The following is a 19318-nucleotide window of genomic DNA, read 5'->3' on the forward strand; positions in this document are numbered from 1 at the left end:
GCATGGCAGAGGTGGGCCACCACAATTTGAGGGCCACTGCCTTGTGATTGCCCCCCAGGCTGAAAAGTGCCTGCCAGCCCCTGAACATGGCCATATAAATATGCCCATTCAATGAGAATCATGATCCTCGCTATCAAATAAGAGTAAATACTCTGCTGGGAATATAAAACTCATATAAATGAGAATCACACTATCAAATAAAAGTAAATACACTGCTGAGAATATAAAACTCATTAAATGAGAATCACACTAACAAATAAAACTAAATACTAAGGTGGATGGGTGGTTCTTCCCCGTTTCTCAGAGCTTGGATTGATTTAGTGAATTCAATTATTCCGTATGAAAGAACACTATACCAAAATAGAGGATGCCCAGGTAAATTCGAAAAAATTTGGGGTAGATGGAATTCCTCTCATCATACTCTATAGTCCAGGGGTGTCAAACTGCATTCCCCGAGGGCCGCAAACCATGTGTGTTTTCAAGATTTCCTTAGCATTGCACAAGGTGCTGCAATCATTATGTGTGTAGGTGATTAAATTATCACCTGTGCAGTACAAGGAAATCCTGAAAACATGACCTGGTTGCAGCCCTCGAGGAATGCAGTTTGACATCCCTGCTATAGTCTACACTGTTTAAATACATACACAGGAGGGTGGGCTTGTGGTTTTGGGGAATCGCTTGCGGAGCAGGATTTAAGTCTGTTTTTTCTTTTGGCGACTCACTATTACTATTAATGGTTAAAGTTGTTAAAAGTTGTACGGTAGGTATTTTATAGGTACTAATGATTTAACATGCACAGTTTATTACCCATGTAAATTTTAGATATGATGATACTGTGCAATTATTTGTATTCTGTGATATAATTGATAATGACAAATGCAAATGTGTGCACTGTTTGTTTTATTCTGGAATCAATAAACGAATTTAAAAAAAACAAAAGCAAAACTAAATACTGTGATAACAACATCAAACTCATATAAAATTCATATAAAATGATGAACAAGATACAACAGAGCCACTGATGGGGAGGGGCGTGGTTACACTCTTTGGTACACTTTGATAGGGGGCAAGTCACATGTCAAATTGAGTTTAATGCATCATATGTATTCTCCACTTCTCATGGACCCTAGGCATTGGCGCAGCTTCCTCGAGGACATGAGAAACTGTGAGGACTTGGACAAACAGCGATCTTAGGAGCAGCAGAGATGAATGCAAGTTCAAGCTCAATAAGCACAGATGGTGGAGCACACCAAACATAGGAATCTAGAGTTTCTATACCAAGACATAGGGATGTGTGGGCTTCAAATAGGCCTAAGGGAATAATGTAATTTCACAGTTAAAGGATGTGGAGCCCAGGATATTCAGAACAGGTGTGTAACAATAAGACCTACATGCAGTATAATTGGTGAATCTCTCACCATGAAATAAATTGTGGTTACTCCACACATCATATATAATTTATAAAGAAGTGGGAGAAAGTATACAGTCAAGCTACTATGCCCTCTACATATAATTTGCTTTAATTTTTATAGCAAGCAAGCACCATAACAAAATTGTGTGGTTACAAAAATCGGTAAGGGTATGAAAGGCTAGACTGGGGAAGATTTGTTGTGAAATCTTGACTTGCATTAATGAAATGCCCACAATTTTTTTTTTTTCATTATAGGGATTGTCATCATTTGGGTTTGAGAAATAACTTTGATTATGGGAGATTTCTTACATTTGCTAGAGTCTGTGAAGATGAGAATGGGAAGCAGCACATTTGTACTAGAGAAAAGGTACCGTAAGTCATTTTCACTAGAAAAAATATCTTCAGAGAGCAGCATGACAATAAAGTCTTAACTTTTTTAAGAGGTATTTCCAATATGAACATTTATAGCAAATCTCAAGGAGATGCTAGAAATGTTTATTAAATGGATATCCCATTTCTGTTGTTCGACACCATTTTAATTCTGCTGAGCCTCTGAAATACCACTAATGAGCAACCACACCACTCTAAAAAAAATGACCATTTAGCAACTACAGCCCTTAAGATTTTCATGAGGAGTGAATTGTCCATTTTGACTTCACAGGTGTTTGACAAAAATTAGTGGTGAGTGGATTGTGCTTCTGTTAAGCGATGGCACTCTATCATTTTGACCTTCCTGGTTTTAAAAACACTATACTGTACATCTGGTATGTATTTTTCTTTCAAGCTAAAGGTACCTTCACACTGAGCGACTTAACAACGATATCGCTAGCGATCCGTGACGTTGCAGCGTCCTGGATAGCGATATCGTTGTGTTTGACACACAGCAGCGATCTGGATCCTGCTGTGACATCGCTGGCCGGAGCTAGAAGTCCAGAACTTTATTTCGCAACTGGATCTCCCGCAGACATCGCTGAATCGGCGTCACACACGCCAATTCCTGGATAGCGATATCGTTGTGTTTGACACGCAGCAGCGATCTGGATCCTGCTGTGACATCGCTGGCCGGAGCTAGAAGTCCAGAACTTTATTTCGTCACTGGATCTCCCGCAGACATCGCTGAATCGGCGTGTGTGACGCCGATTCAGCGATGTCTTCACTGGTAACCAGGGTAAATATCGGGTTACTAAGCGCAGGGCCGCGCTTAGTAACCCGATGTTTACCCTGGTTACCATTGTAAATGTAAAAAAAAAACAAACACTACATACTTACATTCCGGTGTCTGTCCCCTCGCCGTCAGTTTCCCGCACTGACTGTGAGCGCCGGCCGGCCGTAAAGCACAGCGGTGACGTCACCGCTCCGCTTTACGGCCGGCCGGCGCTGAGACAGTGCAGGGAAGCTACCGGAACAGACACCGGAATGTAAGTATGTACTGTTTTGTTTTTTTACATTTACAATGGTAACCAGGGTAAACATCGGGTTACTAAGCGCGGCCCTGTGCTTAGTAACCCGATGTTTACCCTGGTTACCAGGGGACTTCGGCATCGTTGGTCGCTGGAGAGCTGTCTGTGTGACAGCTCTCCAGCGACCACACAGCAACAAAACAGCGACGCTGCAGCGATCGGCATCGTTGCCTATATCGCTGCAGCATCGCTTAATGTGACGGTACCTTAACAGACGCTTAAGTGGTCATGCCCCTTAGTGGTAAGTCAGGCTAAAAGTACCCATACCCTTTAGATATTGGTTAAGGGCTCCATTCACAATAGACTGATGTTGGTTTCTCTCACAGGCATTGATGAGTGTAGTTAACAGTCTAATGTGTATGTGATGATTTTTGGGTTAGATAATGATCTGGCATGTCCAATTTTGGACTGCAAATCCTTTTGATCTGTAATTGATAAGCCCTAGCCAGAGATGTTGGGCAAGATAGCTCTCAGCTGAAAGATCAGCTGAACCATCCTTTGGCCTACAGCTATCTAAATTGTATAGAGGACTATAGTCAAACACTTGTTAGACTGACAAATACAGAACAACCTCATGCAGATGACTATTTCCAGTCTTTCTGTTATCCATGTATGCAATGGATCACACATTAACACTATAATGACGTTGTCAAGTCTAACAAATTAAGGATTACTACATCTACATTAATACGGTATAAAAATCACCATCTGTACATGAATGCATCACCAGAGCCACCATCAGCACATGACTACAGCAACAGAAGTATCATCAATACATGAAGACAGCTCAAAAACCATAATCAGTACAGGAATACAGCAAGTGAACCACCATCAGTACATGAATAACTCACCAGAATCAAAACCAGTATATGGATACAACACGACATGGCGTCCGCTGTCAATTCCAGCCAATTTTGCGTTCCAAAAGTCAACTGGTGCTCCTTCCCTTCCGAGTTCTGCCATGCTCCCAAACAGTATTTTTTAACACTTGTGAGGTATCAGCCTATTCATGAGAAAATGGACCATACAGTTGTTGCGCAATTTCTCCTGCTACCCTTGTGAAAATACAAAATCTGGGGCTAAAGCAACATTTTTGTGAGAAAAAGTAAAATTTTCATATTTTCCTTCCACATTGCTTTAATTCCTGTGACATACCTGAAGGGCTACTAAACTTAAGGTACCTTCACACATAACGATTTCGTTAATGATATCGTTGCAATGTCACGCTTTTTGTGACATAGCAACGATCCCGCTAACGATCTCGTTATGTGTGACAGCGACCAACGATCAGGCCCCTGCTGGGAGATCGTTGGTTGCTGGGGAATGATCAGGACCTTTATTTGGTCGCTGATCACACTCTGTCATCACTGGATTGGCATGTGTGACGCCGATCCAGCGATGTGTTCACTTGTAACCAGGGTAAATATCGGGTTACTAAGCGCAGGGCCGCGCTTAGTAACCCGATATTTACCCTGGTTACCATTGTAAAAGTAAAAAAAAAAAAAACAGTACATACTCACATTCCGATGTCTGTCACGTCCCCCGCCGTCAGCTTCCCTGCACTGACTGTCAGTGCCGGCCGTAAAGCAGAGCACAGCGGTGACGTCACCACTTCGGCATAGTTGAAGACAGTTTCAACGATGCCGAAGTCTTTCCCCTGATCGTTGGTCGCTGGAGAGAGCTGTCTGTGTGACAGCTCCCCAGCGACCACACAGCGACTTACCAACGATCACGGCCAGGTCGTATCGCTGGTCGTGATCGTTGGTAAGTCGCTAAGTGTAACGGTACCTTTATTGAATGAGGTGTAGAGCACTTTGAGGGGTTTAATTTTTAAAATGGTGTCACTTTGGGGTATTTTCTGTCATATAAGCCCCTCAAAGCCACTTCAAACGTGATGTGGTCCCTAAAAAAATGGTTTTGTAAATTTTCTTGCAAAAATGAAAAATTGTTGATAAATGATAACCCTTCTAACATTCTAACAAAATAAATTGTTTAAAAAATTATGCTGATGGAAAGTAGACATGTGGGAAATGTTATTTTTAAACTATTTTGTGTGATATAACTCTCTGGTTTAAGGGTATAAAAATTAAAATTTTAAAAATTGCAAAATTTTCAAAAGGTTTGCCAAATTTCCAATATTTTCATAGAGCAGAGTGCAGACTGGTGATCGCTATTTTACATTAACCCCTTTGGCATTGATTGTTTAGTAACTATTATTCAGCCACTCAGAACCAAAGGGGTTAAGTAGGAGAGGTGACGTTACGATCACCCCACCAGTTGTGACTGACAGCATCAATCACAGTATGTCATATTTTAAGGGGTATTTTTTACAACTTTATTGTCAAAATGTTGTGATTGTCTAGTCAGAATTGAGCAGTCAATCACAGCGATCGCCAATGCGGGGGGTGGTACAGTCTGTCAGGGCAACATGCAGAGATGACCTGTTGTCAGAGACAGCAGTCATCTTAACTCAGTCACTGCATGATGCAGCGCAGTGACCGAAAATAGCGGCGCCGTATATATACTGAGCTTTGTAGGTATGCAGCTCCCGCAATGCCGTATATATACGGTGCATGTTGTGAAAGGGTTAATAAACCTTCAATGACAACTATTACATATAACTGATAAAAAAAATCTGATAGCACTCGTCCAATTTATACACTAATGTTCACTATCCCTCACCAAGCACTGGACCTGCAGCTGCACACACAGCCACAGCACTGGACTCAGTAGGAAAGCTGATGGACTCTTATCATGCTTGGATCTGAATATGACTGTTTTTATCATTCACCTGTTATATGCAATTGCCTGCTGATTTTTCATAGTAGTTTAGCTCTGCCATTGTGTAACATTATGCCAGTGTCCAAACAGGGTTCCTCTTCCTCCCCTGGGCAAGGAAATCGACATACTCACTACCCCGGCCACAGCAGCATCCTTATTCCCTGCTTCCTCCTTTCTGTCTTCTGTGCACTCTGCACAGTGCCTTGGCTAGTCCACCCGCGCTTTTTTGCTCTTAAAGGGGTTGCGGACAATTGACAAATGCCCCCACCCAGCTTTTTTAAAAGGCTCCCTCCTCAATAAGGAGGTGCATGAGAAAGTTCGTCCGTCCTATTTCCAAGTAATTTGTCTGTTTTTCAGAATCTGTTTTGTATTCCTTTGTAGATTTTCTTTTGTCTTGAAACCACTCTGGTGGTACCTGAACCCTGCAGCAGCTCCGTCGGCCCCTGAAACTATACTGGTTGTCCCTGAACTCGAAAACTGCATCGGTGACCTCTGAACCCTTTAACTACACCAGTCTGAACAGGCTCGGAATCCATATCTGGTCCGTCCTCTCATACATAAGTCCTTTCCTGGGGAACAGTGGTTCCACGAACCACGTGCACCATCAGCGAGTGTGAGAGTTTACTAAGGCTATGGAACGTGCTGACCCCAAGACCCCTAAGGCATCGGAGCTGTATAAAGAGTTGATGTGTCAGCGAGATCAGCACAAAAAATGTTTTGTCATATATGCGGACCATGAATACCTGGTTGGATGTCCTGACCACGGCTGCCTCACCCGCTCCAGCCCAGGGGGCTGCAGCTGTGGTTGAGTCTGCTTTGCCAGCAAACTATGCTCCTGGAGTAAATCTTTATTTACCAGATCCACAACGTGCCATGGATTTCTGAACCAGTGCACCTTACACTAAAAACTATTGGAACATCAGTTTCCCTCTGATCGGGCTAAAGTGGGATTCCTGATATCACACCTTGCAGGAGAGACCCTTCCATTGCTCAACTCCTTGTGAAAGAGAGGGTATCCTGTGACCATGTGCAACACCCGCTAGGGCAGTGGGGTACTCGGAACCGGGTCATATGGCTCTTAAAGGCATGGTCACGGCAGCGGTGACCCGGTCCGTGGCCCTGGGCGCGCAATCAAAATACGAAAGGGGAAGTTCATAAGGGATTGTACATGACACCACCTGTGGTGTTCGGCTATAAATGGCTGATGCTGCTTAAGGGGACCGCTGAGGCCAATGCTGATGCAGCTGGGATGGTTCTGCTCCCCCCTGGGCTACTGGTACTGTTTTGTAAGGGACTTGTGATGTTGGGATGCAGGGCTGAGGATCCAGGAATAAATAAAGGACACAGGGGGTTGCAGTTTTCTTTACCTTTAATTCCAGGTTGTAGGTGCAGTGCGGGGCACAAGTCACAGCTGGTGATGGAGATTCAGGCAGCCTGGAAGCAATTTGGAGCCCACCTAGCCAGGTGGGGTTGGAGGTCTCGGAGTGCTTGGTGCTTTTAGTTCTCCTCAAGGCCCTCTCTCAGTCTGTCCACTAAGTGAAACACTTCCCACATGGCAGGCAGCTTGAGCCTTTTCCTGGTGTCACTCCCTCGTGGTGATTCTGGGCTCTGGTATGCTGCTGTGCCTTTGGGTGTCAGCTGGGGTCAGGAGACCTGCAATCCCCTGTCCTCCGAATTTTGTTGTGGGGTCTGCAGTTCCCACACCACCATGGACACCGGTGTCCAATCTTCAGTGCTCAGTCCTGGGGTGAGCTCAGTCGCAGCTCCAATCCCTCAGGTTCGCCTCACTTCTTGCCTCTTCCTCCTTCTCTGTCTGCTCCTGACTCTCTCTCAGACTCTCTGACTAACCCCGCCTCAGGCCAGAATTTATAAGGAAGCACCCCTGAAACCGGGTTTAGAGCTCCCCCTTCTGGCCTGGAGTCAGGAAAGGTGTTGAATGCGGACATCACCTGGTAAGGGGACCCCTCTTGCTTCCAGGCATGGCATCATCCCCCTTGAGGAAGGCAATGCCACTGTGGCAAAGGGACTCCAGGAGTGCCACACATGGATCTACGGGCCTTCCTGATAGCCTTTCGAAAAGTCTTCAATGAGCCTGGTCAAGTATCCTCTACTGCATCTTCCGTACTCAGACTGTGTCTTGGAGATTTGTCTGTAAGCCAATATGCTGTCCGGTACAGCAACCTATCTTTTGAACTAGGATGGAATGTCAAAGAACCAGTAGCTGCCTTCTGGGATGGATTATCCCGAAGAATCATTGATGAATTGGCTGGTCATGACATCCCTGCCACTCTTGACGAAGTGATCTCTCTGGCAGTCTAGATTGACCTTGGGTTCCAGGTGTGGACTAAGGAGGCGACACGTGAAAGTAAACTTTCGTTCCAGAGACCGCTTCTTCTCCAGCTACCTGAAACAGCAGTCTACAATGAACCTATGCAGGTCGATCATGTTAGGTTGGCAGACCATCAGTTGGAATGGTGTCGTACCAAGGAAGTGTGCAATGGCTGCAGTACTATGGATCACTTAATTTGTGGCTGTACTGAGAGGCCGAGAAAAAATCCAAAACCTAGGGCCAGTAGGTGAAGTCTCGTTACATGGGAGTACAACTTCTTAATCGCTGACTATAAATGTATCCATATCATATGGACGAATCCGGTTAGTTGAAACAGCTTATCTTGAATCCAATTTGAAAGAAAATTTCTTGCAGCAAGCCATGGTGAATCAGTATCAGATTCCCATCTGATGCCCCCAGAATCCGCTGAGGGTATCATCCATCGAAGTAAAGGACATGGCCAAAATTGTTCAAGTCATTGATGAGAAAATAGTTTCATATAGGAGCTTTGCACATGGAGAGGATCGCATTCTATTTGTGGTCTGGTCTATTTCATCCATTTATGTTAGATCTTCTGTGGCTAAGTATTCACAAGCCCATTCTTGACTGGAGATCTGGTGAAGTACTTCGTTGGTGACAGCCATGTTTTGAGAGGTGTCTGGTTCCTGTATGTCCAGTTCAGCCACCTGTGTTGCCATCTTCTCCACTGGTCTGCTAGTCGCTAATTCATTGAGTGCTGAGGTCTCTGAAAGAAGGAAAGCGGAGACTATATCTCTATACAGTCTTGGTGATTGTGTCAGTGACCTGCTCCTGGGAACCTCCCCACCTTTTCCCATATCTTTATGGACCCAGAGAGGATAGCTTCTGTTCCCAATTGGCTGTCTGACAAAAACGTTAAGGTGGATGGAGACTCTTTCCAACACTCCAAGGGAAGAACTTCAGCATGTTTTCAATCCTTCCAAGGTGGTAGATGCTCTTGCCAGACAGAAAGAGACTCAGCAATGCAAGAATCCTAGTTTCTTACCCGCTTCTGAAGACGTCTTGATGGTGAAAAGCATGCTAACCAAAAAGAATCCATGGGAGTGTATTGATGCCTCACCTCTTCTGCAAAATTGTCTTACGGGCTTGAACAATGATGGGGCGTAAAAGGTGGATACTGTAGCGCTGTGCCAGCATCCTCACAGGATTCCTCTTGCCCCTTTCCCCTGCAAAGACACCGGCATACCGCCCGGGGAGAATCCTCGATACCCTGCTTCCTCCTCTCTGTCTTCTGTGCATGCTGCACAGCCTTCTGGGTGGCGTGCTTAGTGTGCATGCTCCCTTGCTCTTAAAGGGGCAGCACACCCAATTTCAAAATACCCCCATTCAATAACTGGGAGGTATCTTGTTTAAAAGGTACCCTCCCCAATAGGGAGGTGCCTGATCAACCCTTGTAGTTCCTTACTTAGTGTTGCAACTGTATGTTGCCAGGTCACCTGTCCTAATTCCAAGTAGTTTGTCTGTTTTCCAGAAACTGTTCCTGTATTCCTTTGTAGATTGTTTGTTGTCCTGAAACCATTCGGGCAGTACCTGAACCCTGCAGCTGCTCTGGCGGCCTCTGAACTCTGAAACTGCACCAGTCTGAACAGGCTGTGAATCCAGCCTGTTCTGTGACTCCATATTTGGTCTGTGTTAGCGTACCTGCCCCTTTGAGGTCAACAGCTGCAGTATTGTGGACTGCTTAGGAGTGGTACCTGGTGGCTACCTGCAGCTCACACCTGACTCCACCATGCCCCACCAGTGAGCTTGACAAATTGTAATCTCCTCCTCTTTTCCCCAGGCTTGTTTCCAAAGTCTTTTGTTTCCCTCCTCACATTATTCCAAGTTGCCTCCTTGTCTCTTATGGCAGATCAGCAGTGCAATTCACCCTTTCTCTCCTTCACTTGTGTTTTGTGCAGTGGAAAAACTGATTTAGGTTGGAGACACACTAGCGAATAAAAAAAATCGGTCCAATTTTGATGCAGAAGAGTCGGGCGAGTGCAGTGCAATTGTCATGCAATTTTTGTGCAAGTACAATCCGATTTTTCACACTTAGCATCCGATTTACATCCCAATGCAGTGCAATTGCTATCAGACTGCAATGCGATTTTAACATGAGCATTTACATAGATAAATTCTCTAAGTCATTTACACATCATTTTCAAACAAAATATTCATCAAAACATTATATATATATTAGATAGATAGATTAAAAGCCGGCAAATGATCTGCCACATACAGCATAGAATAGAATAGATTAGAATAGAATAGAATAGATAGGATAGATATATACACATAGAATAGGTGTAGATATACATACACTGCTCAAAAAAATAAAGGGAACACTTAAACAACAGAATATAACTCCAAGCAAATCAAACTTTTGTGAAATCAAACTGTTCACTTAGGAAGTAACACTGTTTGACAATCAATTTCACATGCTGTTATGCAAATGGAATAGACAACAGATGGAAATATTGGCAATCATCAAGACACACTCAATAAAGGAGTGGTTCTGCAGGTGGGACCACAGACCACATCTCAGTACAAATGCTTTCTGACTGATGTTTTGGTCACTTTTGAATGTTGGTTGTACTTTCACACTCATGGTAGCATGCGATGGACTCTACAACTCACACAAGTGGCTCAGGTAGTGCAGCTCATCCAGGATGGCACATCAATGCGAGCTGTGGCAAGAAGGTTTGCTGTGTCTGTCAGTGTGTCCGGAGGCTGGAGGTGCTATCAGGAGACAGGCCAGTACACCAGGAGATGTGGAGGGGGCCAAAGGAGGGCAGCAACCCAGCAGCAGGACCGCTGCCTCAGCCTTTGTGCAAGGAGGAACAGGAGGAGCACTACCAGAGCCCTGCAAAATGACCTCCAGCAGGCCACAAATGTGCATGTGTCTGCACAAGCGGTTAGAAACCTGTTGTGAATTCGGTTGTCGGGCTCCCTCCTGTGGTCATGAATGGTACTTCGGCTGGTTCTGTCCATGGACTTCCTCTGGTGGGTGTTTCGGAGTTTCACAGGTGACGAGGTTAATTCGTTAGCTGCTGCTCTATTTAACCCCACTTAGATCTTTGCTCCATGCCACCTGTCAATGTTCCAGTATTGGTCTAGTTCACTCCTGGATCGTTCTTGTGACCTGTCTTCCCATCAGAAGCTAAGTTCCAGCTTGTATTTCTTTGGTTTGCTATTTTTCTGTCCAGCTTGCTATTTAATTTGTAGTCTTGCTTGCTGGAAGCTCTGGGACGCAGAGGGAGCGCCTCCGCACTGTGAGTCGATGCGGAGGGTCTTTTTGCGCCCTCTGCGTGGTCTTTTTGTAGGTTTTTGTGCTGACCGCAAAGTAACCTTTCCTATCCTCGGTCTGTTCAGTAAGTCGGGCCTCACTTTGCTAAATCTATTTCATCTCTGTGTTTGTATTTTCATCTTTACTCACAGTCATTATATGTGGGGGGCTGCCTTTTCCTTTGGGGAATTTCTCTGAGGCAAGGTAGGCTTTATTTTTCTATCTTCAGGGCTAGCTAGTTTCTTAGGCTGTGCCGAGTTGCATAGGGAGCGTTAGGTGCAATCCACGGCTATTTCTAGTGTGTTTGATAGGTTTAGGGATTGCGGTCAGCAGAGTTCCCACGTCCCAGAGCTCGTCCTTGTTATCAGTAACTATCAGGTCATTCCGTGTGCTCTTAACCACCAGGTCCATTATTGTCCTGACCACCAGGTCATAACAGAAACCGACTCCATGAGGATGGTCTGAGTGCCTGACGTCCACAGATGGGGGTTATGCTCACAGCCCAACACCATGCAGGACACTTGGCATTTGCCACAGAACACCAGGATCGGCACCCTGTGCTCTTCACAGATGAAAGCAGCTTCACACTGAGCACATGTGACAGACATGACAGAGTCTGGAGACACCGTGGAGAGATCTGCTACCTGCAACATCCTTCAGCATGACCAGTTTGGCAGTGGGCCAGTAATGGTGTGGGGTGGCATTTCTTTGGAGGGCCGCACAGCCCTCCATGTGCTTACCAGAGGTAGCCTGACTGCCATTAGGTACCGGGATGAGATCCTCAGACCCCTTGTGAGACCATATGCTGGTGCGGCTGGCACTGGGTTCCTCCTAATGCAGGACAATGCCAGACCTTATGGGGCTGGAATGTGTCAGCAGTTCCTGCAAGATGAAGGCATTGAAGCTATAGACTGGCCTGCACGTTTCCCAGACCTGAATCCAGTTGAACACATCTGGGACATCATGTCTCGCACCATCCACCAACGTCACGTTGCACCACAGACTGTCCAGAAGTTGGAAGATGCTTTAGTCCAGGTCTGGGAGGAGATCCCTCAGGAGACCATCCGCCACCTCATCAGGAGAATGCCCAGGCGTTGTAGGGAGATCATACAGGCACTTGGAGGCCATACACACTACTGAGCATCATTTCATTGTCTTGAGTCATTTCCACTGAAGTTGGATCAGCCTGTAACCTCATTTTCCACTTTGATTTTGAGCATCATTTCAACTCCAGACCTCCGCGGGATATTAGTTGTGATTTACATTGATCATTGTTAGGTTTTATGATCATTGTTAGGTTTTATTGTTCTCAACACATTCCACTATGTAATGAATAAAGATGTACTACTAGAATATTTCATTCTGTGATATCTAGGGTGTGGGATTTTAGCGTTCCCTTTATTTTTTTGAGCAGTATATATATATATCTATATATATAATTGTCTAAGGGTTTTTCCGTCTGTCTGTCTGTCCTGGAAATCCCGCGTCTCTGATTGGTCAAGGCCGCCAGGCCTCGACCAATCAGCGACGGGCACAGCATCGACGTAGAAATCCCGCGTCTCTGATTGGTCGAGGCCGTCAGGCCTCGACCAATCAGCGACGGGCACAGCGACGATGATGTCATAAAGGACGTAGATATCCCGCGTCTCTGATTCAGCGACGGGCACAGTATCGACGTAGATGTCATAATGGTTACCATGGCGACGATGATGTCATAAAGGTTGCCTCGACCAATCAGCGACGGGCACAATCTGCCGCGAATTCTGAAATCATCATTGTCCATATACTACAGGGACATGCATATTCTAGAATACCTGATGCGTTAGAATCAGGCCACAATCTAGTGTATATATATTGCATATTGGCTTACATCTGAAAGATGCGCCAATTCCGGCACTTAGCCTCTCTCTTCCCATTGCCCTGTATTGGTGGCATAATAGGGGGATAAAGTCACCTTTGTATTGTAAGGTGACATTAAGGCGGCTTAGTAATGGAGATGTGTCAATATGACACCTATACATTACTAATCCTTTAGTTGTTAATGGGTTCAATAAACACATAGCCAGAAAAAAGTATTTTAATGAAATAAAACACTAAACTGCTGTGACTTCAGGACCCTGGGAAAATGCCAGGGATGTGGTTACAGTAGTTCATGCCAGCTGCGAGAACAGCTTCAATGAATAAAGGTGATGTCACTGATGCTGCGCTCCCTCACAGCCTGACCCGCATTGAACTCTTCAGCGTGGGAATATCAACTGGCATTTTGCCATGCTCAAGAGTTCATCTGAGTTCATACCGGCACGGCAGGGAGCGCAGCTTCGGTGACGTCACCGCTAGTCTCTGAAGCTCTGCTCCCAGAATTTCATTAATTCCCAAGTAGTTTACAACCGGGATGGTCGCATTAGCACTGCTCCCGGTTGTAAACTTTATATACCCCAGATATGGATTACGGCGTCGGATTGACTGCACGCTGGACAGTTATGTGTATATTATTGGTTTGTTATTTTTTCATTTATTACAGGAGATCGAAGGCTTCTTTGGAATGGCAGAAGAATAAAGATGGCAAAACTGTGTGGTCTTTTATTTCATTAAAATACTTTATTCTGCATGTGTGTGTGGTTATTTAACCCTTTAAAAACTTTAGGATTAGTAATGGATATGTGTTATGGACCTGGTGGTTAGGAGCACCCGGCACGACCTGATAGTTAAACTCACACAGGACAAGCTCTGGGATGTGGGAGCTCTGCTGACCGCAGGCCCTAATCCCATCACAACAACTAGAAATAGCCATGGAGCGTTCCTGACTCTCCCTAGACGCCTCTTCACAACCTAAGAGCTAGCTAGCCCTAGAGATAGAAAATAAAGCCTACCTTGCCTAAGAGAAATTCCCCAAAGGAAAAGGCAGCCCCCCACATATATTGACTGTAAAGATGAAAGTCACAAACGCAGAAATGAAACAGGTTTCAGCAAAGGGAGGCGAGACTTACTAAACCAACAGAGGATAGGAAAGGTATCTTTGCGGTCAGCACAAAAAACTACAAAAGACCACGCAGAGTGTGCAAAAAGACCTCCGCACCGACTAACGGTGCGGAGATGCCACTCTGCATCCCAGAGCTTCCAGCTAGCAAGACAAAATCATGATAACCAGCTGGACAAGGAAACAATGAACAAATAATAACTATCAGGAACTTAGCGTCTGCTGGAGAAGACAGGTCACCAGAAAGATCCAAGAGCGAACTGAACCAATGCAGGAACATTGACAGCTGGCATGGAGTAACGATCTGAGTGGAGTTAAATAGAGCAGCCAACCAAAGGATAAACCACGTCACCTGTGTAAGGAACTTCAGAAGCAGCAGCTTCACTCACAGCCACCAGAGGGAGTCCATGGACAGAACTCGCCGAAGTACCATTCACGACCACAGGAGGGAGTTCGACAACAGAATTCACAACATATAGGTGTCTTATTGACACCAGTCTATTACTAATGGGAATTGATAGATGATGATATTATCCTCTAGTAAGTTCACAGAAAGTCACAGACTGTTAATTCATGTACTGGACTGGTTGTCATACTAGGAATTACATGACTCAACTTTCTATACTACAGGAAAGTAAGTTTACAGATGTAACGAAGGAGGGATTAAATACATTATATGAGAATATTGATGGTTGGTAAGCATTATACTGTATGTGTAAAAATTGCTGAAGTGCTTCAAGTGTTATAGTTGAGATACTGATTTGGCTTTTATCCTAAGTCATATTGCACGACTCGTTAACTTGTAGGATCGCTACTTCCAACAGGTGGCGCTATAGAGTTTAAGTCCTCTTTTTCTCAGAAGTGGCAATTTGCATATTATATTCCCCAGAGGAGCATTGCACGGCGAATAAGCCTCCTTACCTTGACAAGCCAGAGATGGTATGTCACTCTCCACAAGGAGAAACGATACCCCTTAGACCTCAAGTGTTATAGTTATTTATTAGGATAATTAATCTATTATTTTCTCCTTTCATCAATATTTAGGAAGTCTGGAATATGTGTGAATTTTTCCACACACGGTACAGCTTGCATCAACGGGCATGCCAGCATAAAGTTGGAAACGCCATTGAAATGATGTAAGTATATCAAATCTTTTATGGCCACTTTACTCATTTTTGATCGGTATTTTAAATTCTTATATGTAAGAACAAAATAAAATTAAGATTAGTAGATAAAAAAATGGTGGTCTTCTTAATAATATAGCTTCCCTTTACTGTTACATTATTAATTACAATAGCGTAGCCAAAAGTAATCTTAGGCCATGTTTACACGTAGTGTAAATGCTGTGGGGATTTTTCTGCTACTTTTTATTTTACGTATTTTTTAGGTAAGGTAAGGTAAGGTATTGTTGGTGCATATTTGAAGAAGATTTTTTTATTAATTTTTTAGCACATAACATTTTTGATTCCATACTAAAAAAACCACAACTGCGCTTTTACATTTTATTTTTCAGGCTTCCCATAGAATCCTAAAAAGGAAAAAAAGGCACCAAAGAATAAACATTTTGTGGTGTCTTAGATGGGAATAAATTTTCTGAAATCACATTCACTTTGCATGCACAGTTAAACGCAGCAGACTTTCCGCGCAAAAAAATACGCAGTATTTCCGCTTCATAGGAACATGGTTTTAAAGTTTATTTATGCAAAGTTTACTTATGCAAGCCAACAGTGTAACATGTTGAACGTGCCTCTTCATCTGATAAAATACATGTATGATATGAGTATTCAGCATGTTTTATGAAGGTAGATAAAAGAGGAATAACAGTGGGATATGGGAATGAATGTGGAAGTGAGAAGTTTCAAAAAGCAGCATTTTCATTGACTTATTAGTTATTACCATATATTTGTATGATTTCTGTATTATATTTTGGAACCATCATGCAATTATATCAAATATATAGTTCATAAAATGAAATAACTGAAAACAGCGTGATTGTTTTATTTTTAATGGAATGTCGTGTCCAATCAGTCAGCTGATACCGTACTGCGGTAGATTCACTGACTTATCAATTTGCAATGTGGTGTTGTTATTAATGTTAATAAACCAAGCAGATAAATATATATATATATATATATATATATATAGTCATGTATCTATCTGAATACTCAACACCTACACATATGATACATAAAAAAGAAAATCTTCAGAAAAGTATATATTTTATTATTACACAATGATCACAACCTTAAAATAAGGGAACAGACCACCAGATGGCAATAGAGAGTAAGGTACCATATAAGGATATGGGCAATAAATACATATTAAGTGCATATTAGCCTTTATTTATGTAGCAAATTAGTGTCTGTTTTTTGTGTGCGGAGTTTTAAAAAATAGTGGTATTGATCATTTCTTTACTGATTAAATCTATTGTCAATTTGATGTATGTATTTATTGCCCATATCCTTATATGGTACCTTGCACTCTATTGCCATCTGGTGGTCTGTTCCCTTATTTTAATGTTGGGAGATCATTGTGCAATAATAAAATATATACTTTTTTGAAGATTTTCTTGTTTATGTATCATATTTGTAGATGTTGTGGTTATTAATGAGGATAATGGAGAATGGATCACAGTGCGTGAAGGATAAAGATATTGGGTGCCCGTAGTAGCAGTGTCAAAAGTCAAAAAGGCTTGGAAAATGTAGCTCATTCTGATAAGGCTAGGGTAATGGCTTGGGTTAAAAGACAAAGCTCAATGAGTATAGAAATGCCAGCATCAAATCCAAATTGTTGTGTATCACAAATGTGAGAATGTGGCCTAAGAGATTTTACAGATAACATTATCACTCCACGTCACACAGGGCAGATACAGAATAGTATTTACATATAGGAACTTATCGCTGATGCCTCGTCTAATTAGAGCAGTTTTCTGCTGTTTCTTCTCCATCTGGTCAGACCTTCATGTTGATATCTTCCAACCACAATTTGTCTTGTCACCATGATCCTCACAGGCCTAAAACTAACAAGGTCACATACAGTGTATACATACATGTGTCTCCCCCTAAATACAGATATGTACCCCACCATTAAAATACTATTAGCCATGCACAAATCAAAATATCGCGATGAGCAGCACTGTGTCCCCCATTTATCTATATAATCATCTAAGGGTCACTTCCGTCTGTCTGTCACGGAAATCCCGCGTCGCTGATTGGTCGCGGCCGGCTGCGACCAATCAGCGACGGGCACAGTTCGGCCGCGAATTCGCCCCTCCCTACTCCCCTCCAGTCAGTGTCCCCATAGCGTTTTAGCAGTCCGTTAAACGGACTGCGTTACACCGTGGCATAACACGGTGTAACGCAGTCCGTTAACGCTGCCATTAACCCTGTGTGACCAACTTTTTACTATTGATGCTGCCTACGCAGCAACAATAGTAAAAAGATCTAATGTTAAAAATAATAAAAAATTAAAAATCATTATATTCTCACCTTCTGGCGCCTTTCCCGACTGCTTTCTTTCTCGCAAGACCGCCACATCATCACGTGTTATTGCCGCAATGCATTCTTGGGACCGGAGCGTCGCGAGAAGCGTCGCGAGGAGCATTGCTAGATGCCTAGGCTGGATCCGGGGGCCACCAGAAGGTGAGTATATAACTATTTTTTATTTTAATTCTTTTTTTTAACAGGGATATGGTGCCAACATTGCTATATACTACGTGGGCTGTGTTATATACTGCATGGGCTGTGTTATATACTGCGTGGGCTATGTTATATACTACTTCTCTGCTATATACTATGTGAGCTGTGCTATATACTACTTGGCTTTTCAATATACTACGATACTACGTGGCTGGGCAATATACTACGTGACTGTGCTATATACCATGCGGGCTGTGTTATATACTACGTGGGCTGTGTTGTATACTACGTGGGCTGTGCTATATACTACGTGGGCTGTGCTATATACTACGTGGGTTGTGTTATACACTACATATTCTAGAATACCCGATGCGTTAGAATCAGGCCACCATTTAGTTACCGGTAACTATAATCTTCACCACCCAGTAATATATATTATTCAGTCTGACTATCCCCAATTAACTGTAAGGCTATGTGCACACGGAAAATATGCAAAGTTTTACATTAGAAGCAGAATGAATGAGATCCCTGAAGTCTCATGCACACATTGCCTATTTTTCCTTGCAGCAGAAATTTTTCTTGCAAAATTCTGAGCGTGTCCCCTCATTCATTATAAGCCCTTGATAGCATCATTGTGAATTTGGGTTTGGGAGAAGTCATTATCAGGTGCTTAACATCCTCTGCCACCTCCCAAATCATTACAAGTCCCTGACAATGTCGTCTCCCACCTTTTAATTCACTGTAAAGTGTCTTATGCACTTTACCCCTCCTCTCCCACTCCCCAATAATTTTTAAGTCCCTGATAGTGTCATAATCAATTGAAACACGAGGAAGGACGCTATCAGGAACTTAGCACCCTCCTCCACCATACTACATCCATATCTAACATCCTCCTCCCCCATCCCAATTCCCTCACCCCCTCGTTGTACTCCACCCCACATCCATCATTTTCCTCTCCCCATATTCATCATTGCCCACACCCTCAACCCCATCATTCTCCTCCCCCACACCTCAGTGTCCTCTCCACCACCCTATCATTGTTCTCCCCCACCACACCTGTCCTTTCCACCAGCCCCATCATTGTTCTCTCCACCTTCATCATTGTTCACCCCCACCCTTATAATTGTTCTCCCACACCCTCATCATTGTTCTCCCCACCACACCTCAGTGTCCTTTCCACCACCCTCATCATTGTTCTCGCCCATCCTCATCATTGTTCTCCCCCTCCACACCTCAGTGTCCTCTCCACTACCCTCATCATTGTTCTCCCCACCCCACCATTGTTCTCCCCCACCACACCTCAGTGTCCTTTCCATCACCCTCATCATTGTTCTCCCCTATCACCTCAGTGTCCTCTCCCCAGGGTATTGCTTAAAAAAAACAAAAAAACAGTACGAATCACATCTCTGTCCGTTTTA

General features: G+C 43.6%; 1 protein-coding gene across 2 annotated transcripts in view; it reads left to right on the top strand.

The window, feature by feature from the left end:
* LOC138664932 (deoxynucleoside triphosphate triphosphohydrolase SAMHD1-like) overlaps nt 1–19318 on the top strand; it is a 415941-nt gene that overhangs the window by 202579 nt on the left and 194044 nt on the right. For both annotated transcript variants that reach the window (XM_069751981.1, XM_069751982.1), the window contains exons 8-9: nt 1667–1778; nt 15307–15398. In XM_069751981.1, coding sequence (XP_069608082.1) covers nt 1667–1778; nt 15307–15398 — 204 coding nt within the window. The remainder of the gene's footprint in view (nt 1–1666; nt 1779–15306; nt 15399–19318) is intronic.

Source organism: Ranitomeya imitator, chromosome 2 (genome assembly GCF_032444005.1).
Source record: "Ranitomeya imitator isolate aRanImi1 chromosome 2, aRanImi1.pri, whole genome shotgun sequence".
NCBI classification, from domain to species: Eukaryota; Metazoa; Chordata; class Amphibia; order Anura; family Dendrobatidae; genus Ranitomeya; species Ranitomeya imitator.